This window comes from Aotus nancymaae, unplaced genomic scaffold (assembly GCF_030222135.1).
Source record: "Aotus nancymaae isolate 86718 unplaced genomic scaffold, 86718_ANA_hifiasm-v0.15.2.pri h1tg000119l, whole genome shotgun sequence".
Lineage (NCBI taxonomy): Eukaryota > Metazoa > Chordata > Mammalia > Primates > Aotidae > Aotus > Aotus nancymaae.
The window spans coordinates 148668-175460 of record NW_026988534.1 but is presented as its reverse complement, the minus strand read 5'-3'; the positions used below and the strand labels follow the sequence as shown (position 1 = coordinate 175460).

Here is a 26793-nt window from a genome sequence, read left to right as displayed (position 1 = left end):
ATTAAACAGACTTGCACCCATGATGGTGAATATTAAAAAAAAGCATAAAGAGTGTTGCATTTCAGGGGATCTGGCAAGATGGCTAAATAGGAATAGCTCTGGTCTGCAGTTCCCAGTGAGATCACCATAGAAGGTGGGCGATTTCTGCGTTTCTGAGGTACCCTGTTCATCTCATTGGGACTGGTGAGGCAGTGGATGCAGCCCACAGACGGCAAGCAGAAGCAGGTGGGGCATTGCCTCACTCAGGAAGTGCAAGGAGCCAGGGGCCTCCCTCCTGCAGCCAAGGGAAGCCATGAAGGACTGTGCTATCCAGCCCAGATACTATATTTTTTGCATGATTTTTGCAATCCACAGACCAGGAGATTCCCCCATGTGCCTATACCACCAGAACCCTGGGTTTCAAGCACAAAACTAGGCAGCTATTTGGGCAGACACCAAGCTAGCTGCAGGAGTTTTGTGTTTTTTTCCCCTGCATTGGTGCCTGAAACCCCAGCGAGACAGGACCATTTGCTCCCCTGGAAAGGGGGCTGAAGCCAGGGAGCCAAGTGATCTTGCTTAGCGGGCCCCACTCTCATGGAGCCCAGCAAGCTAAGAACCATTGGCTTACAATTCTCGCTGCCAGCACAGCAGTCTGAAGTCACCCTGAGATGACTGGCTTGGCAAAGCTGCTCTGGCCAGACTGCCTCTCTACAGTCCTCCTCACTGGGCAGGGCATCTCTGAAAGAAAGGCAACAGCCCCAGTCAGGGCCTTATAGATGAAACTCCCATCTCCCTGGGACAGAGCACCTGGGGGAAGGGGTGGCTCCTTCGCACTTAAATGTTCCTGCCTACTAGCTTGGAAGAGAACAACAAAAGGATCCCGACAAGGAGGAGGATTCGCCCGGCACAGTGCTTGAGCTCTGCTAAGGGAAGACTGCCTACTTAAGTGGGTCCCTGATCTCCATGCCTCCTGACTGGTAGAGACCTTCCAAAAGGGCCTGAGAGCTCCAGCTGGCATCAGGCCAGTGCACCTCTATGATGAAGCTTCCAGAGGTAGGAACAGGCAGCAATCTTTGCTGTTCTGCAGCCTCCACTGGTGATACCCAGGAAAATAGGGTCTGGAGTGGACGCCCAGCAAACTGCAGCAGACCTGCAAAAGAGGGGTCTGACTGTTAGAAGAGAAACTAAGAAACAGAAAGCAATAACATCGACATCAACTAAAAGAACCGACACAAAACCCCCATCCAAAGGTCATCAGACTCAAAGATCAAAAGTAGATAAGTCAAAAATAATTATCAATTATTATTGATAATAAAAGACTATGATGGGAAAATCTGAGGGACATATGTAAGGATTAGAAAAACACACCTCATTCAGCTAGCAGAACCCAAATTTTTGTTCACCCTATGTGTATATAAGGATTTCCATACAACTTTGTGTAGGCTTGTTTTTCTCATATTTGCAATATTCACATTGCTCAAGGAACTGACAAAGCAACACCAATGAACTGAGTGATCATGCTTTTTTTAGCCTTTAAAATTTTTAAGCATTAGTAATCTGAGATAGTGGATCATATTTGATAATCTACTTTGAAACAAATGGAAAAAATAAACAATGTTTTCATTTACTTTTACCTATACATAAAAAGGTACATAGTTTAAAAATAATTGCATTGTTTGTGATTAACACAATTTGTTTACTATAATTTAGTATACTAAAGATATTGCACAATTTATTTATTTATTTATTTATTTGCTGATACACATTTGAGGTGTTTCTGCCTTTTGGCTATGGTGAATAGTACTGTTATGAACATGTGTGTACATGTATTTGTTTGAGTACTTTTTTTCAAGTCTTTGGGGTATATACCTCAGAGAAATTGTGTGGGGTGGGAGAAAGGTGAGCAACAGCTTAACGGGTATGGGGTTTTCTTTGGAGATGATACTATAAAAATGTTTGGGAACTAGCTAGAGGTGGTCCTTGCATAACATTTTGAATGTACTGCATGCCACTGAATTGTTCACTTTTAAATGGTTAATTTTATATGTACATTTACCTTAAAAAATCCCATAGTTCTGAAAGTTTTACAATGAAAAATAATAGTCCCTTTTTAACAAGATGGCAGAGTAAGAGACATCACCTTTCAGCCCTCGCCTCCCCACAAAACACAAATATAGACAGGTATCCACAAATCAAAATGGCCCTGAGAGGACTCAGGGGCTCATTTAATAATCTACAGCAACACAGTGGAGTGAAGAGAGAATATTCACACAGAAAGGATCACTGGTGAGACTGGTATACCTGAAATACCAGGAAATAGCTAGGAACAAAGAAGAAAAATGGGATCTATTGGTATCAGCCATATGGGGAGAACCACCATGGTTCTCAGTGACCTGCTCTGCAGAGGACACTGACATTTCTGCCAGGAAACCCCAGAGAGGAACATGGGGCTGCACATACCTGTTCCTAAAAAAGCAACTGCTGTTATCCCACTCTGGGACCAGAGCTGCCATCTCAGCCAATCCTGTGTATGATCCTGACCTCTGAGCCTCAGTTGCTCCATAAGTGCCCACACTTCAGACCTCAGCTCTGTGGCTGTACTGTACCTGACTATGCCTCAGACACTGGTTCGTATCCTGGATCCTGGAGCCAAGGTCCCTCTGTATGTGCCCACAGTTCAGATAACAGCTCTGAGCTAGCCCATGCTCTGGATCTGTCTCTGAAGCAAGGCTGCATAGACTCATGCCTCATATACCAGAGCCGCCACCATGGTGAGCTAGCTTGGATCCTGGTCCTTGGAGCCAAGGCCTCTCTATGTGTGCCTGTGCTTAGAGCATCAGCTCAGCTGCCATAGAGAACTAGGATCACCCTGACCCCAGAGGCACTGTAGCTCTGTGCATGTCCATGCTCTCATCCACAGTTCCCTGGCTGCTCTACAAGTATCTGACATGACATACCATTACCAATTTGGCCGTGTGGTGGTGCCTGTGCCTTGGGCACTGGTATCATTACCACCTCAGACCCCAGAGCTGTATTTCCTTCACATATGTTCATGCTATAGGGTTAGGCATTGTGGTTGCTCCACAGATACCACTAATCGGACACAAGTGCCACTGCCACTGCAAGTAGGGATGCAAGCCAGATTCAATGTCAAAAGGATCTCCTAAGCCCCAACTTTTCCAGTGGGAGAAAAAGAGACTGGGAAACCTTAACAGTCATTACCACTGGAGACCCTTTTATCTCTCACTGCCACTGCAGACATCCACGGTGTTGGTTGCTTTGGATCCCTGCAATCTTTGTCAACACCAAACTCAGTTGACAGAGCTGCATGGACTACAGTGCTACACCATCATCAATGCTGGAACTGCTGTGCCCACCCAGCCAGTGCCCTTGAACCCCCTATATCTGCATAGTGGAAGATCTTTCCTCAATGAAACCAGCCTATAAGATTTGGAAAAGATTACAGACATAAATGTCAGGCAATCAGAAAAATGAGAAGCTAAGGAGAAATATTACCACTAAAAGAACACAATAATGTCCTACTAGCTGACCCCAAAGAAATGGAAATCTACATACAACCTGACAAAAAATTCAAAATACTTGTTTTAATGATGCTCAGGTAACTTAAAAAATACAGAGAAATGATTCAATTAAATAAGAAAAGCATTGAACTACTCAAATGATAAATTTAACAGAGATATTGAAATAATAATAAAAAAACAAATTCTAAATCAGAAGAATGAAATGAATGAAATGAAAAATGCAACAGAGCAAGAACACCAATAGCATAATTAATCAAGCTAAAGAAAGAATCTTTGAATGCAAAGGTAGGTTATTTGAAAACATACAGTCAGAGGAGAAAAAAGATTAAAAATTGTTAAAAAAATAAAGAAAGCCTACAAGAGAGCTTTCTTTTCTCCTACAAAGGAGCTAATATTCAAATTATAAAAGTAGAGAAGAAAAACAGAAATCAGGCTGGGCGCGATGGCTCAAGCCTGTAATCCCAGCACTTTGGGAGGCTGAGGTGGGTGGATCACCAAAGAGATCGAGACCATCCTGGCCAACATGGTGAAACCCCTTCTCTACTAAAAATACAAAAATTAGCTGGGTGTGGTGGCGTGCACCTGTAGTCCCAACTACTCGGGAGGCTGAGGCAGGAGAATTGCTTCAACCCGGGAGGTGGAGGTTGCAGTGAGCCGAGATTGTGCCACTGCATTCCAGCCTGGTGCCTGGCAACAGAGCGAGACTCTGTCTCAAAAAAAAAGAAAAACAGAAATCAATAGGGATAGAAAGCTTATTTAAAGAAATAATGGCTGAAATTTCCCAAAATATGAGGAAAGATATAAATATCCAGGTACAGGAAGGTCAAAAGTCTCCAATCAGATTCAACCCAAACAAGATTATAGCAAGATATATGGTAATCAAACTGTCAAAAATTAAAGAGAAAGAAAGGATTCTGAAAGCAGCAAGAAAAATGAAGTATATCGCATATAAAGGAATCCCAATAAGAATAGTAGCAATTTTCTCAATAGAAACCTTCCAGACCAGGAGGGAGTGGGATGTTCTTTGCTAAGTGTTAAAGGGAAAAAAAAACTCAACCAAGAATACTTTATCTGGTAAAGCTTTCCTTCAGAAATGAAGGAGAGAAAAGCTGAGTTAGTTCCTTACAGGAAATGTTAAATAAAGTTCTTTGAGCTGAAAGTTAAAGGACACTAATTAGTAATATGAAAGTGAAAAACTTGCAGGTAGAAGTAAAAACACAGTCAAATTGACCACACTGTAATACTGTGATGTGGTATATATTGCATGTTTGACATGAATGTTAAAAGATACAACTATTCAAATAATGACAACTATAATAATTTATTAAGGGATACATAATACAAAAAGATGTGAATTGGGGCACGTAAAACATAAAATGTGGGGAGGAGGATTAAAAATTTTGAGCTTTGGCTGGGTGTGGTAGCTCACACTTGTAATCTCAGCACTTTGGGAGGCTGAGGCAGGTGGATCACCTGAGGTCAGGAGTTCGAGACCAGCCTGGCCAACAAGGTGAAACCTCATCTCTACTAAAAATACAAAAATTAGCTGAGTGTGGTGATGGGTGCCTGTAATCCCAGCTACTCAGGAGACTGAGGCAGTAGAATTGCTTGAACCCAGGAGGCTGAGGTTGTAGCGAGCCAAGATCACACCACTGCACTCCAGCCTAAGTGACAGAGTGAGACTATCTCAAAAAAAAAAAAAAAAAATTGAGGTTTTAAAATGTGATCAAAGTTATCAACTTAAAATTGCCCCTTATAACTGTAAGATATTTTAGTAAGCCTCATGACAACCATAAAGCAAAAACTTATAATAGATACACAAAGATAAAAAAGAAAGAAATAGGAGCATACCGCTACAGAAAAATCATCTAATCACAAAGAAAGACAGCAAGAGATGAAAAAAAGAACAAAGCATCTACAAAACAACCAAAAACCAACTAACCAAATAGCAGTAGTAAGTCCTTACGTATCAATAGCTATCTTGAATGTAAATGAATTAAATTGCTAAGTAAAAATACAGAGAGTGGTTGAATGTACCAAAAAAAGACCCAACTATATGCTCCCTACAAAAGACTCACATCACTTTTAAAGACACACATAGACTAAAAGTAAAGGGATGGGAAGAATATTTCATGATGGAAAACAAAAAGCCGGGGTAGCTACACTTATATAAAATAAACTTTAAGTTGAAAACTGTAAAATAAGAAAAAGAAGGCCATTACATAATGATGAAGGAGTCATATAGAGAAAAAACAGTAATTGTAAATATATATGCACCCAACATTGAGGTACCTCAATATAAAGCAAATATTAATAGATCTGAAAGGATAAATGGGCTATAATATAATAATTGTAAGGGACTTCATACCACACTTTTAACAATAGAGAGATTGCCTAGACAGAAAATTAATAAGAAAACATTGGATTTGAACAATGTTTTAGATAAAATGGCTCTAATAGACATATGCAGAACATTCCATTCACCAGCCACAGAAGATATATTAGTCTGAAACAGACAAATAAAAAATTGAAAGGGAAATTTAAAATATATTGAGGCAAAAACAAATGAAACAGAGACTAGAAAAACAATAGAAAAGATCAAGAAACTAAAAAAAGATGAGTTGGTTTTATGAAATGACAAAAAAATTTAGCTAGACCAAAAAAAGAGAGAAAATATTCAAATAAAGAAAATCAGAAATGAAAGAGGAGACGTTACAAGTGATACCACATAAATACAAAGACTCATAAGGCATTATTATGAACATTATATGCCAACAAATTGGATAACCTAGAAGAAATGGATAAATGTCTAGAAACACGCAGTTTATCAAGACTGAATCATGAAGAAACACAAATATGGACAGACCAATAAGTAGTAAGAAGATTAAATCAGTAATCAAAACCCTCCTACAAACAAAACCAGGAACAGATGGCTTTACTAATACACTGTACCAAATATGTATAAAAGAACTAATATCAGTCTTTCTCAAACTCCTCCAAAAATGTTGAATAGGAGGGAAGACTTCCAAATTCATTTTATGAGGCCAGCATTACTCCAATACCAAACCTAGACAAGAGCTCTACAAGAAAAAAAAATTATCAGCCAATATCCCTGATGAACACAGATGCAAAAATCTTTTTATTAGCAAACTGAATTTAATAGAACATTAAAAAGATCATTCACCATGATCAAGTAGGGTTTATCCCAGGAATTTAAGTATGATTTGACAAACACAAACCCATAAATGTGATACACCACATTAAGAGAATGAAAGAAAAAAAAAATACGTGATCCTCTTAAATACAGAAAAAGCATCTGACAAAACTTCTTTTTACAACTTTCTTTCACGATAAAAACTTTCACAAATTAGTTATAGAAGGAATGAACCTCAATACAATAAAGACCATATAAAACAAACACACAGCTAACATTGGACACAACGGTGAAAAGTGGAAAGCTTCTAAGATCAGAAACAAGAAAAGGATGTCCACTCTCACCACTTCTATTCAGTACAGTTCTGGAAGTACTAACCTAAGCTCTTATGCAAGATAACAAAATGAAAGGCATCCAAATTGAAAAGGAAGAAGTTAAATTGTCTTTTCTTGCAGATGACATAATCTTGTACGTAGAAAACTCCAACCACTTTGTAAAAGCTATTAGAACTAATAAATGAATTCAGTAAAGCTGCAGAATAGCCTAGAAGAAATGGATAAATGCTAGAGAAATTAGTAAAATCACTATACATTAACAATGAACTATCCAACAAAGGAACCAAGAAAACAATCTCATTTTCTACATTATAAAAATACTTAGGAATAAATTTAACCAAGGAAATGAAAGTTCTGTACTTGGAGGACAATAAAACATTAGTGTAAGAATTTGAAGAAGGCACAAATAAATAGAATGACATCCCATGTGCATGGATTGGAAGAATTAAGGTTGTTAAAATGTTCATACTGCCAAAAGTGATTCAGTGTAATCCCTATCAAGATTCCAATGACGAGAGAGATCCAAGATGGCTGATCACTAGCAGCTCGGGCAGGTAGCTCCCAGTGAAAGCGCAGAGAATGAGAGGACGCCACACTTTCAGACGAATATTTGTAGCTCACGCACCAGGAGATTCCCAGCGGAGGAGCTCCACGGGTCGCCAGAGCGACTCTTGTGGCCGGCGCGGCGGTTTTGCTGGCGCCTTAAAGCGGCAGTTCTTGGTGCAGAGTCCAGAGATTCCTGGGCAGAAAGGCACCATCAACCTTAACACCGCTGTCTTGGCCGGCGCAGTGGATTGCTCAGATTTCAGTGCTGGGAATCAAAAGTTGGACGTCCGCTCAGAGACCTAGTTAGAAAGTCGGTAATTACAAAGACGACAGGTGGATAAAAATATAATCAAGGGAAGAAAGCAGCCTAAAAAGGCAGAGAATACTCAAAATCAGAATGCCTCTCCCTCTACAGGGGATCGCAATTCCTCATCAGTAACGGAACAAGGCTTAATGGAGAACGAGTGTGTTCCAATAACAGAAGCAGGTTTCAAAATGTGGGTGATGAGAAACTTCTGTGAATTAAAAGAACTTGTTCTAACCCAATGCAAAGAAACTAAGAACCTTGAAAAAAGGTTTGACGAAATGTTAACGAGAATGGACAATTTAGAGAGGAATATAAGTGAATTGATGGAGCTGAAAAGCACAACACGAGAACTTCGCGAAGCATGCACAAGCTTAAACAGTCAAATTGATCAAGCAGAAGAAAGGATATCAGAAGTCGAGGACCAGCTCAGTGAAATGAAACGAGAAGACAAGATTGGAGAAAAAAGGATAAAAAGGAACGAGCAAAGTCTCCAGGAAATATGGGACTATGTGAAAAGACCTAATCTACGTTTGATAGGTGTACCTGAATGTGATGAAGAGAATGAATCCAAGTTGGAAAATACTCTTCAGGATATCATACAGGAAAACTTTCCCAACCTAGCAAGGCAAGGTAATATTCAACTCCAGGTAATACAGAGAACACCACAAAGATATTCTTCAAGAAGACCAACCCCAAGGCACATAATTGCCAGATTTATTAGGGTTGAAATGAAGGAGAAAATACTAAGGGCAGCCAGAGAGAAAGGTCAGGTTACCCACAAAGGGAAATCTATCAGACTCACAGCAGATCTCTCAGCAGAAACCCTACAAGCCAGAAAAGAGTGGGGATCAATATTTAACATCCTTAAAGAAAAGAACTTTCAACCCAGAATTTCCTATCCAGCCAAACTAAGCTTTATGAGCGAAGTACTTAGAGAGTTCACCACCACCAGGCCTGCTTTACAAGAGCTTCTGAAAGAAGCACTATACATATAAAGGAACAACCAATATCAGCCTTTCCAAAAATATATCAAAAAGCAAAGAACATTAACATAATGATAAATTTACATCAACTAATGGGCAAAACAGCCAGCTAGCATCAAACGCCAGTATTAAACTTATATATACTGCAATTGGATAAAAAGCCAAAATCCATCGGTATGCTGCATCCAGACCCATCTTACATGCAACAATACACAAAGACTCAAAGAGAAGGAGGAAGATTCACCAACCAGAGAGTAAAAATAAACAAATAAACAAAAAGCAGGAGATGCAATTCTCGCCTCTGATAAAGTAGACTTTAAAGCAACAAAGATCAAAAGAGGCAAAGAAGGACATTACATAATGGTAAAAGGATCAATGTAACAAGAAGAGCTAACGATTCTATAGATCAACGAGACAGAAAATTAACAAGGACATCCAGGACTTGAACTCAGACCCGGAACAACTAAACTTAATAAACATTTATAGAACTCTCCACTTCAAATACACAAAACATACATTACCACCTCATACCTATTCCAAAAGTGACTATATAATTGGAAGTAAATCACTCCTCAGTAATCGCATAACATTTCATAGGTTTAAATGAAATATTGGTTGGCTGTTTGTTATCTTCTTCCCTTATTCCTTCTTGACTACATTATTAAGTATAATTATCAGTATACAAGAGGTTTTCAATACCCATTGCTAAATTGCATTTTAGCCTGGGCAAGAAAGCAATACTCCCATTCTCTCTCCCTCTTTCTTTTCCTTTTTCCTCCTCCCCATTCTCTCTCTCTCTTTCTCTTCCTTTTTCCTCCTCCCCATTCTCTCTCTTTCTCTTTAAAAAAAAAAAAAAAGATTCCAATGACATATTTTATTTATGCTAACGCTAAAGTATCTAAAAATTCATGTTGGTTAATGTGAATCTATTTAAAATAAAACATTTGGGTACTAATTTTCAAGAAAGGTCAAGTAATAGTCATATTACCAGAAAGTCCCTGAAAAAAACAAAGTTTGCTAAGAATTACTAACCTTTTAAAAATGCTCAAGGTAGGTAACCTATTTTTTATTTACTTGGTTGTGGAAATAGAGACTTTCCCAATTTCCCATAAAATCTTCTCTTGATATTGGCTGCAATACCATGGTATAAAGAACTCAAAGTGCCACTAGACATAACCAGAGTTTCTGATGATAAACAATGATGCTGGGTAATGTTTGAATGAGAACATTTGATATGGATGGTCAGATAAAAGATATCTAGAAACTTTGTTGCGGGGGCTAGCGCAGCTGGCCGGCGAGCGGGCGGGAGGGGCGTCGGGCCGGGCCGGGCAGGGCGCGGGCGGCTAGGGGCTCCGAGATCGGCGGCCCCGGCCCGCGGCCCCACCATGCCCCAGCTCAGCGGAGGGGACGACCTCGGGGCGAATGACGAGTTGATCCCCTTCCAGGACGAGGGGGGCGAGGAGCAGGAGCCGAGCAGCGACAGCGCCTCGGCGCAGCGGGACCTAGACGAGGTCAAGTCGTCCCTGGTCAACGAGTCGGAGAACCAGAGCAGCAGCTCGGACTCGGAGGCGGAGCGGCGCCCGCAGCCCGCCCGGAACACTTTCCAGAAGCCGCGGGACTATTTCGCCGAAGTGAGAAGGCCCCAGGACGGCGCGTTCTTTAAAGGACCCCCCTACCCTGGGTACCCCTTCCTGATGATCCCGGACCTGAGTAGCCCGTACCTCTCCAACGGTACGGGAGACCCCTGTCTCCCGGAGAAGCGCGCACTTACCTGCAGATGAAATGGCCCCTCCTCGATGTCCCCTCCAGTGCTACAGTCAAGGACACGAGGTCACCATCTCCAGCACACTTGTGTAATAAAGTTCCTGTCGTTCAGCACCCACATCACATGCATCCGCTGACTCCCCTCATCACCTACAGCAATGGCCACTTCTCTCCCGGCTCCCCGCCCACTCACCTCTCCCCGGAGATCGATCCAAAGACAGGAATCCCCCGGCCTCCTCACCCATCCGAGCTGTCACCATATTACCCGCTGTCTCTTGGAGCTGTCGGACAAATCCCCCACCCCCTCGGCTGGCTCGTCCCACAGCAAGGCCAGCCCATGTACTCTCTTCCTCCTGGTGGCTTCTGGCATCCTTACCCCGCCCTCGCCATGAATGCATCGACGTCCAGCGTGGTCTCCAGTCGGTTCTCACCTCACATGGTGGCTCCTGCCCACCCTGGTCTGCCCACCTCAGGGATCCCCCACCCCGCCATCCTCTCCCCCATCGTCAAGCAGGAACCGGCACCCCCCAGCCTGAGCCCTGCGGTGAGCGCAAAATCACCAGTCACCGTGAAAAAGGAGGAGGAAAAGAAGCCCACGTGAAGAAGCCTCTGAATGCCTTCATGTTGTATATGAAGGAGATGAGGGCCAAGGTGGTAGCTGAGTGCACCCTGAAGGAAAGTGCAGCCATTAACCAGATCCTGGGAAGAAAGTGGCACAACCTGTCTCGAGAAGAACAGGCCAAGTACTACGAGCTGGTTCGGAAAGAGCGGCAGCTTCACTCGCCGCTCTTCCCGACCTGGTCAGCCCGGGACAACTACGGTAAGAAAAAGAAGAGGAAGAGAGAAAAGCAGCTGTCCCAGACACAGTCACAGCAGCAAGTCCAGGAGGCAGAGGGTGCTCTGGCCTCCAAAAGCAAGAAGCCATGTGTTCAGTACCTGCCCCCGAGAAGCCCTGTGACAGCCCTGCCTCCTCCCACGGCAGCATGCTGGACCCTCCGGCCACCCCCTCCGCAGCTTTGGCCTCACCAGCCGCCCCTGCTGCCACCCATTCGGAGCAAGCCCAGCCCCTCTCCCTCACCACCAAGCCAGAAACCCGGGCCCATCTGGCTCTCCATTCCGCTGCCTTCCTGTCCACTAAGGCTGCAGCCTCCTCCTCTGGGCAGATGGGCAGCCAGCTTCCCCTCCTGTCCCGGCCCCTCCCCCTTGGGTCCATGCCCACAGCTCTGCTGGCCTCTCCCCCATCCTTCCCCGCCACGCTCCATGCCCACCAGGCCCTCCCGGTGCTACAGGCCCAGCCTCTTTTCCTGGTCACCAAGTCTGCCCACTAAGCTGCCCCCTGGCCCCTGCAGGCTGTCACGTGACTCATCGAGTAGTAATAATTCAGAAGAAAAAGAAAAAGGAGACTTTATTGGTCCATATTTGACCACTCTGGACTGTTCTGTAAAGTGGCTGGTAACAACAGCACTTTACAGTTTGTAGATGTAACCAGTAGCTGATCTTAAGGGTTTTTTTAAAGAAACAAAACAAAACAAAAAAATCTTTATAAGAAAGAGAACTGAAAAGTAGCATGCTGTTCATCCCGTAGGTGCTGTGGCGGATGGACCTGGGCAGAGGGCACCTCTCTCTACCTCTCTCCAAGTTTCTGCCTCCTCTCTCTTCTCGCCTCTGCCACCTGCCCCAGCTTCCCAGCTTCACCGACTCCATCTGCATCTCTGCTATTGCGATATTTCCTGTGACCCAACCCACATTTTCATCATCTGCCCAATACCATGGGTTCTTCTTTGTCCTCTGTCCTCTGCCCAGTGTGAGGCTGTCACCATGTTAGAAGACATCTTGGCCTGATTTGCTGCCACCAGCGTCCCCTCCCTCAGTGGGCCCGAACCCACTAGCCCCAGCTTTCAGTGGAGAAAGTGGTCCTCTGAAATGGTTTCCCCCACCCCCACATTTAAAGGGACTCAAGGTGGCTGCCATTTCCTCAGCGAAGAAGTCTGTGTTCTCCCCCTCCTTGCCAGTGGCGATCATCCCCTCATGGTCCCACAGTGGCAGGCAGGACTGGCCCCATGGTCTTTCTTCTGTCACCTGGGTCCATGCCAGCACAATCTGCCAAAGTTCTAGAGACCCTGTTCCCTTCCCCATCACCTCACATGCTTCTTCTGTGTGTATTTCTTTTTGTTTTTATGGTTTTTGGAGCAATTTAAACTCCCAGTTGCTTATTTTCACAAAAGAAAATAAAATTGCAGTTGCAAGACCTTTAAAAAAATAAAGATATCTAGATGTCACTTACATTGTTTTTTATAAGTAATAGCCAACTTACAATAAAAATTACAAGACAGGTAAAAAGCTATAAAATATTTTCCAAAAATTAAGAGGAAAAAGTCAATAGAAGTATAGCCAGTTAATGTAAATATTGAAATTGATAATCTTCTATATAGCTGAGTGAAAATATGTCCAAATGGGTAAAAAATGTGTAACTTTAGAAAAGAATCATCCTACAAAGAACCAAATGGAAATTCTAGAAATGAAAAATCCAATAGTGTAAACAAAGAATTATTTATTGGGCAGATTGAACAAAGAAGAAAGCATGAACGAGTCCATAGAGATCAATAGAAATTATCCATCCAAAACACAAGGAGAAATTTAAAGGCCTCTAGGAATTGTTTAACAATACGAAATAATCTAACATATATGCAGTTAGAGTAACAGAAGGAGCAGATATTAAGAAAAGGGAAAAAGAAATATTTGAAAAGATTATATGCAGAACTTTCTTCAAATTGATGAAAGACGTCCAAGAATATTAGAAACTTTTTCTTTTTTTTCTTTTTTCTTTTTTTGAGACAGAGTCTCGTTCTGTCGCCAGGCTGGAGTGCGATCCCGGCTCACTGAAACTTCCGTATTCGGGTTTCAAGCAATTCTCCTGCAGTCTCCCGAGTAGCTGGGACCACAGGCACGCACCACCACGCCCAGCTTATTATTTTTTTTTTTGAAACGGAGTTTCGCTCTTGTTACCCAGGCTGGAGTGCAGTGGCGCAATCTTGGCTCATTGCAACCTCCGCCTCCTGGGTTCAGGCAATTCTCCTGCCTCAGCCTCCTGAGTAGCTGGGATTACAGGCACGTGCCACCATGCCCAGCTAATTTTTGTATTTTTAGTAGAGACAGGGTTTCACCATGATGACCAGGATGGTCTCGATCTCTTGACCTCGTGATCCACCCGTCTCGGCCTCCCAAAGTGCTGGGATTACAGGCGTGAGCCACCGCGCCCGGCCCCGGCTAATTTTTTGCACTTTTTAGTAGAGACGGGGTTTCGCCATGTTGGCCAGGATGGTCTCGATCGCTTGACCTCGTGATCCACCCGCCTTGGCCTCCCAAAGTGCTGGGATTACAGGTGTGAGCCACTGCTCCTAGCCTCATTTTAACAATTTCGAATGGTATGATTCAGCGGCATTAATTACCTTCATAGTGCTGTTCGGCCATCTTCAGAACCTTTCCATTATCCCAAACTGAAACTTTGTACGCCTTAAACAACATCTCCTCATTCCTTCCTTCCTCCAGCCCCTTCACCCACTCTTCTATTTTCTGTTTGAATTTCACTACTCTAGATACTTTTGTATATGGAATCATACAAAGTTGCCTTTTTGTGTCTTGTTTATTTCACTTAGCCTATTGCCTTCAAGGTGCGTCCAGTTGCAGCGTGAGTCAGAATTTCCTTCCCTTTTAAGACTGAATAATCTTCCCAGTGAATGTCTTTACCACAAGTTGCTTATCTATACATCTGCTATGGACGTTTGGGCTGTTGGGAATAATGTTGCTGTGGACACTGGTGTGTAAATACCTGTGTGAGTCCCTGCTTTCAGTTCTGTGTGTATACCTAAAAGTGGAATTGCTGGGTCAAATGTCATTCTGGGTTTAATTGTGTGAGGAACTGCCAGACTGTATCCACAGCTGCCGCGCATCTTACATTCCTTCTAGCAATAGGTACCAGGTTTCCAATTTCTCCACAGCCTGGACCACCCTCATTATTCTGGTTTTTGGTTGGTTGGTTGGTTGGTTGTTTTTTTTAAAAAACAGGCACCCTAGTGCGTGTGAAGTTGCATCTCGTTGTGATCTGCGTGTCAGTGATGACTAGCGATGCTGAGCATCTTCCTGTGTGCTTATTGGCCATCCATAGACCTCCTTTGGAGAAATGTCTATTCAAGTCCTTTGAATCAGGTTTTGTTTTTGTTGTTGTGGAATTGTGGAAGTTCTTTTTATATTCTGGATGTTAAACCTTTATCAGATAAACCATTCACAAATATTTTCTCTCATTCTTTAGGTTGTCTTTTCACTCTGACAGTGTCCTTTGATGTTTTTAAATTTTGATGTTCAATTTATTTTTTCTTTTGTTGCCTGTGCTTTTGGTGTCATAGCCAAGAAATTACCAAATTATTGTTCAGTTTTTTAAAAATACGTTATTTATGTGATCTTTTGGCCGACACGTGTCTCTAATGATTGATGGCTCTTCTTGAGGGTGGCGTTTTAACATGCAAATTTGATGTCACTCTCCCAATCTCCTTCCGTGGCTGCCCTTTGCTTCTAGGCCGCAGCGCTTGTCTGGCCTCACTACTGCTCTGGCCTCTACCTTCCTCTAGGGCCTCCCTTCTGCTGCCTCCAGCTCTGACCACAGTGGTCCTTCATCCCTCAGTGCACTTGCCTGGGGCCTCAGCACCTGCAGTTCCCTCTGCCTGGAAGGCGGCAGCTCCCATGTTCCCCTCCCGGCCTCCATCTGGTGCCGCTGTTCCTTCTGACGGTGGCCCCCGAGACCACTGGTCAGTGTGGCCTGCCCTGGACCTGCTCCTAACTCCCCTGTACTCCTCCACACTCTTCTCCAGTAAACTAGTGACACTCATTTGTGCCGTCCAGGGACCCCTGGAAATTTCATGACCCTGTCAGCGGCTGGGTGAGGTCGAGTCAAGTGTGTTTCATGACAGTACGGAGACCTTATTGACCTCTTTTGGCTGCAAGCGGGAGCGTCTTGCAGGGGGACAGTGCAGCTGTGTTAGATGTGACAGCTTACACAACTGAAGCACCGCTACATTCCCTTTTTTTTTTGCTTTAAAAAATATCTCTCACAAAAATATGCGACTTATGTTACCATGTAGTGGGCTTGCTTCTGTTATTTTAAAACAAACTAATAAATCTCCTAAATGTTTCTCAGTTTTATTTTTTATTGTTATGGTTCATTTTCTTCCCTTTGCCCCAGCTTTATGAAGGTATAATTGACTGTGCATAGCCACTGCACCACAGCCTGCACAACATGGGGAGACCCCGTCTCTAAAAAAATAAAATAAAAAAATTGTCATATAATGACATCAGTTTTTCTTGAATCATAAATCATATTAGAGTCTATAGATTTGTTTTCCTTGTAGATATCCTGCACCCACAAAAAAGCTGCATTTTCTCTCTCTCTCTCTTTTCTTCCTTCTTTCTTTCTTTCTTTTTTCAGATAAGGCGTCGCTCCCAGCTAGAGTGCAGTGGTGAGATCTTGGCTTATTGCAACCTTCACCTCCTGGGCTCAAGTGATCCTCCTGCCTTGGCCTCCCAAAGTGCTGAGATTACAGGCATGAGTTACTATATAGGGCCAAAAGCTGCATTTTCAAGACAAGATAAAAAGGTATTTGGCAAAAAGAGCAAGGTTTCACGTCTGCTGGCGTGGCTGCAGTGATGACATTGAGAATTTCCTTTTCTTTTTTTACAATGGTTCTTAGGCTGGATCATTTATCTTGAAATGGTGGGCAGCTGCAGCTGCAGGCCTCTGTCTACAGCACATGTTAATCAATCCACCGTTTGCTTGTACTGCCAAGACTTTTCTGTGCTTCTTGGGAGCACTTCCAGCATCACCAGTGGCACTTCGTATGCATCCCATTGTGTTCTTCAGGTTTACAGTATTGCACTAAACACGAAAACTACATGAGAACCACGAGAGATCACTTTTCACTGTGATACACAATCTACAGGAGAGACAGGTGCTCACGCAGAGATGGCTAGTGTCACATGGCAGTTGAAGTGGACACTCTCGACACGAGCTCACTGCAATAGTAGCAGGAGTGGCGGCAGAATTACTCCAGTAGTACAGTGCGCTCCCCTTAATCTATGCAGTTATGACTTAATACTGCATCTTTACGTTTATGTTTCTCTTGACTGAATGGCACCATGTACTGTGTTTGTGTGCGTTAACTGTTTATAATAGATTTCTTTATATTTTATGGTAATAAATGATAAAAATAAACTAGTGTCTACATATATTTTATGCATGTTCATGACATATCTTTTTCTTTTTTTTCCCTTTTTTTTGAGATGAAGTCTCACTCTGTCACCTAGGCTGGAGTGCAATAGCGCACCTTGGCTCACTGCAACCTCCACCTCCTGAGTCCCGGTTCAAGCGATTCTCCTGCCTCAGCCTCCTGAGTAGCTGGGATTACAGGCGTGCATCACCATGCCCAGCTAATTTTTGCATGATATACCTTCTTCTTAACTTTTTCAATATTTCTAGGATACAAGGTTCATCTACAAGTTTCTTCAAATGGTTACAAATCTCCAAAAGATGTTTCAATATATTTATTGAAAACAACCTGGGCCAGGTGTGGTGGTTCATGCCTGTGATCCCAGCAATTTTGGAGGCCAAGATGGGAGGATTACTTGAGTCCCAGAATTTGAGACCAGCCTGAGCAACATAAGGAGACCCTGTATCTATCTAAGAAGATTTCATTTAAAAATTTTTTAAGAAAAGAATCTGTATATAGGTGCACCCATGTAGTTCAGACTTGTGTTGTTCAAAGGTCACAATTGTACATGTGGTGAGTATATGACAGATGACAAAAAATGTTAGTCTTATTTCCCCATCTGATCCCATTTTAAAGAGGTGTTTAGGTCTGAGAATTTTCACACATGTGAGGTTCCACAATCAGGATGCAGAGGAGTGGCACCCCGCTTGCTGGAGTCCAGCCCTCCCACCAAACCCTGCTGACTGGTGATGCACCTTCCATCCCTGTCACACTGTTGTCTCAGAAGGTCGTATGAGTGGAGACACGCAGTATCGGATCTTTGTAACTGGTTGCTTTCACTAAGAATCATGTTTTTGAGCTCCATCTCCATTGCTGTGTGTGTCAGTGGTCTGTTCCTTTTGACTGTGGAATGGTGTTTGCCTGCACAGGGAGACACAGGTGGTTACCCCTTCATCAATGGGAGGATGTGTGGTTGTGTCCAGAGTTGGGTGATTATGGATAGAGTTGCTATAAACATTTGTATAGAGGTTTTCATGAGAACACGATCTTTCCTTACTGCAGGGAAAATAGCTGTGGGACTCCTGGGCCATGTGATTTAACAGAGCTGTCAAACTGCTTTCCAGGGGCACCTCACTACCTCACTATGGTTTGATTCACATTTCCCTAATGACTAGTGCTGACGGTCTCTCATAGGCTTACTCTCCTCCACATAGAGCATCCTCTTTGGTGAGGGTCCAAGTCTTTTACCCACTTTTGTCTGGATGGTTCCCTAACTGTTGATTTTGTGAGTTCTTTGTACATGTCGGATACATTCTTGTTGGATGTGTGGTTTGCAGACATTCTCTCCCAGCCCATAGCTGTCTTTTCAGGGTCTTTTGCTATATTGTTTTATTTTGATCAAGTCTAATTAATGAATTTTTGCTTTTACGTGCACTTAGTGTCAGGTCTGAGAACTCTTTCCCTACCCTCAAGTTATGAAGATTTCTTCCTGTGTTTTCTTCCAACACTTTAAACACACACACACACACACACACACACACTCGTACCAGATGAGGAAACATTGATGACAATTCCAGTCCCGGTTTCTGTAACTGGTCATATGGTCCTATAACTACCTTCTTCCACTCCGCAGTCTGTATTCCCTTTGCCTTCAGGAAGCCTCCGCTGGTTGTGGTTTTTCACCTGGTGGGGAACCTTCATTCCCGAAGGTTCTGGATCATTACTAATCCTGCCTAGATTGGGTTGCTGTGCTTTTCCATTGATATTAATCACAGCACATGCCCTAAGGGCCCTCCTATATCCCAGACATGCTCTTCCCCAGCCCATTGTGAAGCAGCAGTGCCGTTTCTCCTTGGTGTCTGTATCAGCCACCCCCACCGGCATAATAACTGCTTCTTACCCAGTTGATCCAGAGGGATAAGGAACTTGGTGCTGCCATGTAGCAGCCTAAACTTTCAGCAATGGATCACAGTTGTGTCTCCTGGTGGTAGCATTCCTCCCTGTGGAAATCAGACCTCTTGGCCAGCAGAGCATAAGGTAGTGGAGACAAGGAGCAAAATTTTGCCAGTGGGTCACTAGGGGTGATGGTGAGTACTGCTACGCTGGTTTCCACTCATAATTCGTGGACCTTGTGAGTCCTGTCTATGGGAGAAACAGCACCATGTATTGGACACTGGTTCTGAGCATATCCAGCCTTCTGAGAGCCTTGCCCCGGCCCTGAAAGGCACTGCCACCAAGATGAACTGTCACTGACTCCTCCAATGCCTATTATTCCACCCTCTGTCAAGCCAGTTGCCTCAGGACAGTGAATTCCATGAGCATTGGGCCATCACGGCATTTCTTTAGCTGTGATGTGAGTTCTTTAACCAGAAGAAATGCTGCATGGATTCCATGACAGTGGAGAAGTCATTCTGTAAACCCACAAGTGGTAGTTTCAGCAGAAGCACTGCAGTCAGGGAGGGCAAATCCATACGCAAAGTCAAATACTGCCCCTTCCATGATGGAAAAGGTCCTAGGTGATCAACCTGTCACTAGGTGGCTGGCTGGTCACTCTGAGGGATGGTGTCATACTGGGGACTCAGTGTTGGTCTCTGCTGCTGGTAGACTAGACACAGTGGTGGCCATAGAGAGGTCAGCCTCAACGAGTGTGAGTCCCTGATCCTGAGCCCATGCATAACCTCATCCCTGCAACCATGGCCACTTTGTTTCTGAGACCCTGGGGTGAAGACAGGGGTGGCTGGGGAAAGAGACTGACATCTACAGAATGGGTCACCTTATCTACCTGTTACTCATGTCCTGCTCTGCTGAGGTCACTCTTCAGTGAGCATTCACATAGGACACACATACTGTCACATTTTCTGCCCTTCAGTGAGGTCTACCCACATACCTCTTCCATGGGCTTCTCTGTCACCCATCTACCTATCATGTTCTCTGCAAGTCCCCAACCAGCCAGCCAAATTACTGGCCACAGCCCATGAATTGGTCTCACATCTGGCCATTTCTCCTTCCGAGCAAAGTGCATGATCAGGTGCACTGCCCCAAGGTCTGCCCCTGGGGAGGGTTACACTTCACCTTCGTCCTTTAGGGATGTCCTAGAAGGAAGCCGTTAAACTTCAGCTGTCCTCTTTCAGCTGGTACCTGGGTACCACAGAGAACCATCTGTAATCCAGGCCTGAGTCTTCTCTTCCTCTCTCATCTGATCCTAGGGAACTCCCCACGAGGCCATCGGTGCAGGCTGGGAGAGAGAAGGCAGTGTACCAGGGGTGGAGACCATGGGCATTTGGGCCACTTCTTTATGTAACTGACTTGTGCCTTCAGGGCCTGCTGGGGTCTGCTCATGTACAAACCCCTTTCCTCTGATGATGGAGCACTGCCATGGATGCTTGTCTTACGCTTAGTGGGTCAGACAAAACTCAATTCATGCTGGTCAGCTCAGGTCACATGGGAACTTCGTAATTCCAATTAAGCATTCAGCCCAGGTGCAGATGAAGAGGTGTTTCTCAAAAGGAGAATAGTTATCTGCAGAGGATGGCAGGGCTGTGCACTAAAATCTATAGGGGCCTGCCAAAGACTCCAAACTTATCTGCCACTGATGTTCTGAGCACCACTGCATCTTCTGGATCACATGGTCCCTGTGGCAGAGCAGCATGCACGGCCACCTGGACCTGCTGCACGGCCTTCTCTTGCTCTGGTCCCCACTCAACACCAGCAGCCTTTCAGGTTACTTGTTACATGAGCTGGAGCAATACACCCAAATGAGGAATATGTTTCCACAAAACTCCAAATAGGCCCACTAGGCGCTGTGTCTCTTTCTTGGTTGTAAGAAGAGCCAGAGACAATAACTCACCCTTTCCCCTTAGAAGGTATGACTCGGCAGGTCCCACACTGCTGGACTCCTGGGAACTTCACTGAGGCAAGGCCCCTGAATTGTGACCAATTTTTTTTTGAGAGACAGTGTCTCATTCTGTTGCCCAGACTGGAGTGCAGTGATACAATCATAGCACATTGCAGCCTCAAACTCCTGGGCTCAAGGAATTCTCTTACCTCTGCCTCCCAAGTAACTGGGATCACAGGGGCACACCACCATGCCCAGCTATTTTATTTTATTTTTTTTTACTTTTTGTTGCAAATTGGGTCTTTGCATCCCTGTAATCCCAGCTACTTGGTAGGCTGAGGCAGGAGAATTGCTCTAACTGGGACCCAGGAGGCGGAGGTTGCAGTGGGTTGAGATCGCACCACTGCATTCCATCCTGGGTACAGAGCGAAACTCCATCTCAAAAAAGAAAGAAAAGAAAAAAGAAAAGAAATAATGGTGTCTTGCTTTGTTGCCCAGGCTGGTCTTGAACTCCTGGCCTGAAGTGATACTCCCACCTCAGTTTCCCAAAATGCTGGGATTATTGGTGTGAGCCACTATGCCTGGCCTACTTTTGTCAAATTTGTTTTCCATCTTCTGACACACAAAGCTCTTGACACACGCTCTGGGAGATACTAGACCTAAGCAGATGGACACACAGCATATAAGAAAAGTTAGAGAAAGAGAGGAGGCATATAGAGACTGAAGGCAACCACATGGCTGAATGGCCAGGCATGGCCAGCAGCATTACCCACAGGCTTCCTGCAAAAGATGGCAGACTGTCCAGGACATGAAAGCTAGTGTTTTAGAAAGAGCACAAATTATACTCTACTCTGTAATTCCTTGTCAACACCATCTAAAAGTAAAAGGATACTGTGCCAGGCATGGTGGCTCACACCTGCAATCCCAGCACTCTGGGAGGCCGAGGTAGGTGGATCACAAGGTCAAGAGATCGAGACCATCCTGGCCAACATGGTGAAACCCCGTCTCTACTAAAAACATGAAAATTAGCCAGTCATGGTGGCGCACACCTATAGTCCCAGCTACTCAGGAGGCTGAGACAGGAGAATCTCAAACCCAGGAGGTAGAGGTTGCAGTGAGCCAAGATCATGCCTCTGCACTCCGGCCTAGTGACAGAGTGAGACTTTGTCTCAAAAAAAAAAAAAAAAAAAAAAAAAAGTAAAATGATGCTAACTAACATCCCCTTAAAACTGACTTTTTTTTTTTTTTGAGACGGAGTCTTGCTCTTTTGCCAGGCCGGAGTGCAGAGGCATGATCTTGGCTCACTGCAACTTCCATCTCCTGGATTCAAGTGATTCTCCTGCCTCAGCCTCCTGAGTAGTTGGGACTACAGGCATGTGCCACCACACCTGGCTAATTTTTTTGTATTTTAGTAGAGATGGGGTTTCACCATGGCTAGGATGGTCTCAATATCCTGACCTCATGATCTGCCCACCTCAGCCTCCCATAGTGCTGGGATTACAGGTGTGAGCCACCGTGCCCAGCCTAAAACTGACATTTAAATTCAAGTACAGTTGGGGACCAAAAAAACCAAGGGTAACAGGAACGCTGCACAGAAGAGAACAAGTTAGAAAGGCAATGATGCCATGACATGACAGTAACTGCAGAGACAGTGGCAGGCACACCGCAGCGTACATGTGTCCTGTAGAAGGACCAGGAGGAAAGGCCCTGCAGAGGCTTCCTGCACCAGGGGGACACATCTGTGTTTTCAAATCTGTCTACAAATGGACCATTTATTTTCTGAGGTCAAAAAACTTAAGGGGTTGTATGTGTTTAAAACAACATATGAGAGACAAATGTATTCAAATATACGAGAGACAAATGTATTCAAGTATACAAGAGAAAAAAGTCCACCTTTTCAGACTCAGCCACATCAGTTCTCCCAAATTCTGATGATTCCTTGGCACTCTCAACCTTCTTTTTTTTTTTGAGACGGAGTTTCGCTCGTTACCCAGGCTGGAGTGCAATGGTGCGATCTCGGCTCACCGCAACCTCTGCCTCCCAGATTCAGGCAATTCTCCTGCCTCAGCCTCCTGAGTAGCTGGGATTACAGGCACGCGCCACCATGCCCAGCTAATTTTTTGTATTTTTAGTAGAGACGGGGTTTCACCATGTTGATCAGGATGGTCTTGATCTCTTGACCTCGTGATCCACCCGCCTCAGCCTCCCAAAGTGCTAGGATTACAGGCTTGAGCCACCGCGCCCGGCCTCTCAACCTTCTTATCCACAGGCTGCCCTCCAAGTGGTGCCTCCTTCTCTTCTTCATTGCTAAACAGCAAAGGTGGTGCCTCAGAGACGATCTCTTTTTTCTACCAAAAGAAGAGTACACAACGTCCACAACAATAAAAAAGTGTGTCTGACCAGCACGGCCATATTCAGAACAAGCCCAAACCATCCTCTTAGGGCTTCAGCTAAATGTGGTGGTGGAAGAGAAGACAGGATAGTGAAGACAGCACCAAAAGGGAGAAGCAACAAATATCACCACCTGGGACTTATGGACAGGGTACTTCATGCATCACCTGCATCGGTCTACTTGTGTCTGTCAACCCCTACGCCTCCCTCACTCAGATCCTTACCTCTGCCATCAGATGAATATGAGTCTCTCTGTCTGTCTCACTCCTGTGATATTTCAACTAGAAGACATCATCCAGAGTTGTCTTGATAAAACAAAACAACTACTGGATCATGTCCTCTCCCACCCGAAACCTGCACTCCTTGAAGCAAATGACACTCAGCAGACACCCCATTCTTCCCTCTACTCATGTGCTTGCTATTCCTTAAAGTCACTGCAAACTTTCAAACTTCCATACCACACTGCCCTCGATGTCCGTAGGAGCAAATCTTCCTCATCTTTCAAGCCCTGCTCAGATGTCACCCACGGTCTTTCTGTTCCCATCAGTTGCTTTGTTGAATAAGCATAGCATTTATCTCTCCACCTGACCCTTCCTTGACTTTCTTCCTAACTAACAGCTAGCACACATCTGTTTATCCGTTCATCTGAAAGGACTACACACTGTATTTCTGTGGCCAGTCTCAGCGTTTTACACCAACTGAGTGCCCAATACAAGTCTGCAAGCACTTGAGCCCATTTCTCATCTCATCTCATCAGGGAGGCAGGGATTTGAGGGACTAGGAAACTGAGGTTCATGACTGACCTGGAATTCACGGCATCTTTGGGGCAAGTGACTTATCAACAAGTTCTTGAGAAAAAAACTAAAGCTCTACTGTAGTATAGTATAGATACAAATCTTACCATATGACACGAGAAAGTGTGCTTTGAGGCAATGCCTAAATCAAGTTAGGAAGGCAGATTTGGGAAACTAAGGAAGGGCATTGCTGATCATGATTTTAAAATGTGATGAAGGAAGAATGAACTGAGCAAGGGGATTTTCAGTTATTGTCAGGAAGAGATCATTCAAGTGCAAAACCATTTGAACTGGGAGATCATGAAGAATTTCAGAAGAGATGAGGCAACACGGAAGTGATTAAAGGAAAAGGCTTTTGTGGAACACGCTGCACTCACTGAAAACTACATAAAAATTCAATACAACTAGTTGATAAGGGAGATAGAGAGACTTAAGTACGGCAAATCATATTCTTCCTTCTTATATAACTAAGGTCCTAAACCACAGAAAATGCTACCCAAAATACTAGTTTTAATTTTCTTGAAAACAAGCTAACTCCTCATCCTTGTCATGAAGTTTATTTTCTGTTTTCCTTCTTTTTGAGATGGAGTCTCGCTCTGTTCCCCAGGCTGGAGTGCAGTGGCACAATCTCGGCTCATTGCAACCTCCATCTCCCAGGTTCAAGCAATTCTGCTGCCTCAGCTCCCCTGGTAGCTGGGATTACAGGCGTGCATCACCACATCCAGCTAATTTTTGTACTTTTAGTAGAGACAGGGTTTCACTATGTTGGCCAGCCTGATCTCACACTTCTGACCTCAGGTGATCCATCTGCCTCAGCCTCCCAAAGTGCTGGGATTACAGGCGTGAGCCACCATGCCTGCCCAAATTTACTTTCTTGATAGTTATCAGAAAATAAGAAAAGTATGAAGAAAAAAAAAATGTAATGGTCTAAAATGGCTGCATCTTGGCCATATGGATAACAGAAACTGGGCCTATGAATGAAAGCTGAACCTCACCTGCAAGGCCAGAGTCTGTCAAATACCTCCCTGACATGTACCGATTACAACCTGCCTAAAGGATGAAACACAAAGGCAGCACAGAATCAACCATCCCTCTCCTGATCCCGAGTCCCCCTAAGTACTCATTAGGGTAAAAGGCTAATGAGTAAAATACGTTAACCACATATTTACTTTATCTTATATACAGTGTCACTGAGCACCAATCAGAACTGCTGAGGATGTCACCTTTGTTTCACTGCCCACTTCTTCCATTTTCTATGTAACAGAAATGTATACATGCCATGTCTCGTGTGGCCCACTCCGGGACATGTTCTCAGTTTCTGCAGATCTCATTCCTGGGCTAGCAGTTCATAAGCTTGGCTCAGAACAAAACTCATATTACGTTTTTTAATTTCTCCTGCCTCTTGTTTAATCTTTTGGTCAACATAGGTTTATAACTCAGTCAGATTTAACTTACACTAAAATATCTTTAAACAAAAAATATCTTTTATTTACTGTTGTCTAAAGATGATTATATTTCACAAATAATAAAAATGTGCAGACTATTCAGCTACTTAACTTGTGTGTCTTGACCTCTTGTTTTATTTAACAATCAAAATTACCATAGGTTGAAAGAAGTTTTACAGCTCCAGAGCCTGCAAAATTTATTGCTCATTTATCCCTCCAGTATAGGTTATTTGTAATTTACAAAGAAAAACCAATCAGAGTTCCTGACTCCTTTAAGTGTACAGCCACTGGATGTCCTCTAAGGGGTAGATGTAAGTACAGAGGACCCAAGCAAAGGCCCAGGAGCCCCCAGAAGCAGCAGCAGGGAGCCCAGGGCCCAGGGTGGGCAGTATGCTTGCCCAGTGCTGAGAGTTGCCAGTATAAGCCGTGTAACCCCATTTAACAGGAAGAGTCTTCTTCCATACCTCCTAGATATTTTTTGTTTGGAGTTTATTTTTAATTCCACAGTAATGCACAAATGCCTCTTTAAAAAGGCTTTAAAAAAAAGGAATGACTTTGCCTTAACCGGCGTACTCTAATATTAGCAGAATTCCATGCCAATGGGGCCAAGTCTCTTCTGAGACCCAGTTTCTTGTTCCTACATCTGACACTGAATGATGGCTTTGCACGTGTGCTTCTTCTGTAGAATACTATTAATCAGAAGATGTCTTTTTGAAGCTAGGCAAATAAATTCTTCCATAAGACTCAGCCTCCAAGGTTAGGTATGAAGAGCTGATTCGGGGAAGTACCACTATTGATGTAGCATAACCTCAAGGACATTTTCTGGGACTAAGCAATGAAAAATCCGCTGTTGCAGGAGGAACAGATGTGGGAGGAGAGCCAAACAGAGAGCCTCCGCTATCTGCGCCGTCTTCAAAGAGGAGTGACACTCTCTGGGTCTTCTTTTGGCTATATAAACAAATAAAAGGTCAAAGTAAGGAAAAGTGTGATGAAAAAAACAAAAGCCATAACAATGATATTCCTTCTAGACTGCACCTACAGGAACCCACCTACCACCCAAACACCCAAGCTATCAGTTGACCTTATACAGTTGAAAACAAACAGGAAAGACCTTTGAAATAGATGAACTCTTTCTCCAGCAAATCACCAGCCTCTATCCCTTACGCCTCAGATCCTGTTACTATCCAGTGCAGGTGCACCAGCTGTTACCTCTGCAAGGCACACGATGCCTGAGCCTTCACAAGCAGAGGATTCTCTCTCACTTCCTATAGCACAAAAAGAACCAGAGTGGACACACCTATTTCCAGAGTGGTCAGGAAGGTGGTTGCCAAGAGAGACCACAGAGGCTGGGACCAACTCTGGGAAATGACCCTGTGGCCTGGCTTCTATTTCTTTTTCTTAGTAGCTTTATTGAGATATAATTTACATACCATAAAATTCACATTTCATTTATTTTATTTT

The 26793-nt window shown here is 43.9% G+C and overlaps 2 protein-coding genes, 1 long non-coding RNA gene and 1 pseudogene across 8 annotated transcripts in view; 1 reads left to right on the top strand and 3 right to left on the bottom strand.

The window, feature by feature from the left end:
- The first annotated feature begins 10231 nt into the window (after window positions 1-10231).
- On the top strand, window positions 10232-11938 carry LOC135268146 (transcription factor 7-like 1; annotated as a pseudogene).
- Window positions 11939-15791: 3853 nt separating this feature from the next.
- Window positions 15792-19137, bottom strand: LOC135272627 (uncharacterized). The gene is made up of 2 exons (XR_010340642.1): window positions 17623-19137; window positions 15792-16536 (listed from the first exon to the last, which is right to left on the bottom strand). It is a non-coding gene; the product is annotated as an uncharacterized LOC135272627 (long non-coding RNA).
- A 3317-nt stretch (window positions 19138-22454) lies between these two features.
- Window positions 22455-26793, bottom strand: part of LOC135272635 (WASH complex subunit 2C-like) — a 136724-nt gene continuing 132385 nt past the window's right edge. For all 6 annotated transcript variants that reach the window (XM_064371105.1, XM_064371103.1, XM_064371101.1 and 3 more), the window contains 2 exons: window positions 22958-23050; window positions 22455-22655 (listed from right to left, as the gene is read on the bottom strand). In XM_064371105.1, coding sequence (XP_064227175.1) covers window positions 22569-22655; window positions 22958-23050 — 180 coding nt within the window. In that variant the 3' untranslated portion in view covers window positions 22455-22568. The remainder of the gene's footprint in view (window positions 22656-22957; window positions 23051-26793) is intronic.
- The window catches only part of LOC105734319 (WASH complex subunit 2A-like), a 49074-nt gene continuing 47630 nt past the window's right edge, over window positions 25350-26793 (bottom strand). Inside the window, 1 exon segment of the mRNA XM_064371100.1 lies at window positions 25350-26280. Coding sequence (XP_064227170.1) covers window positions 26142-26280 — 139 coding nt within the window. The 3' untranslated portion in view covers window positions 25350-26141.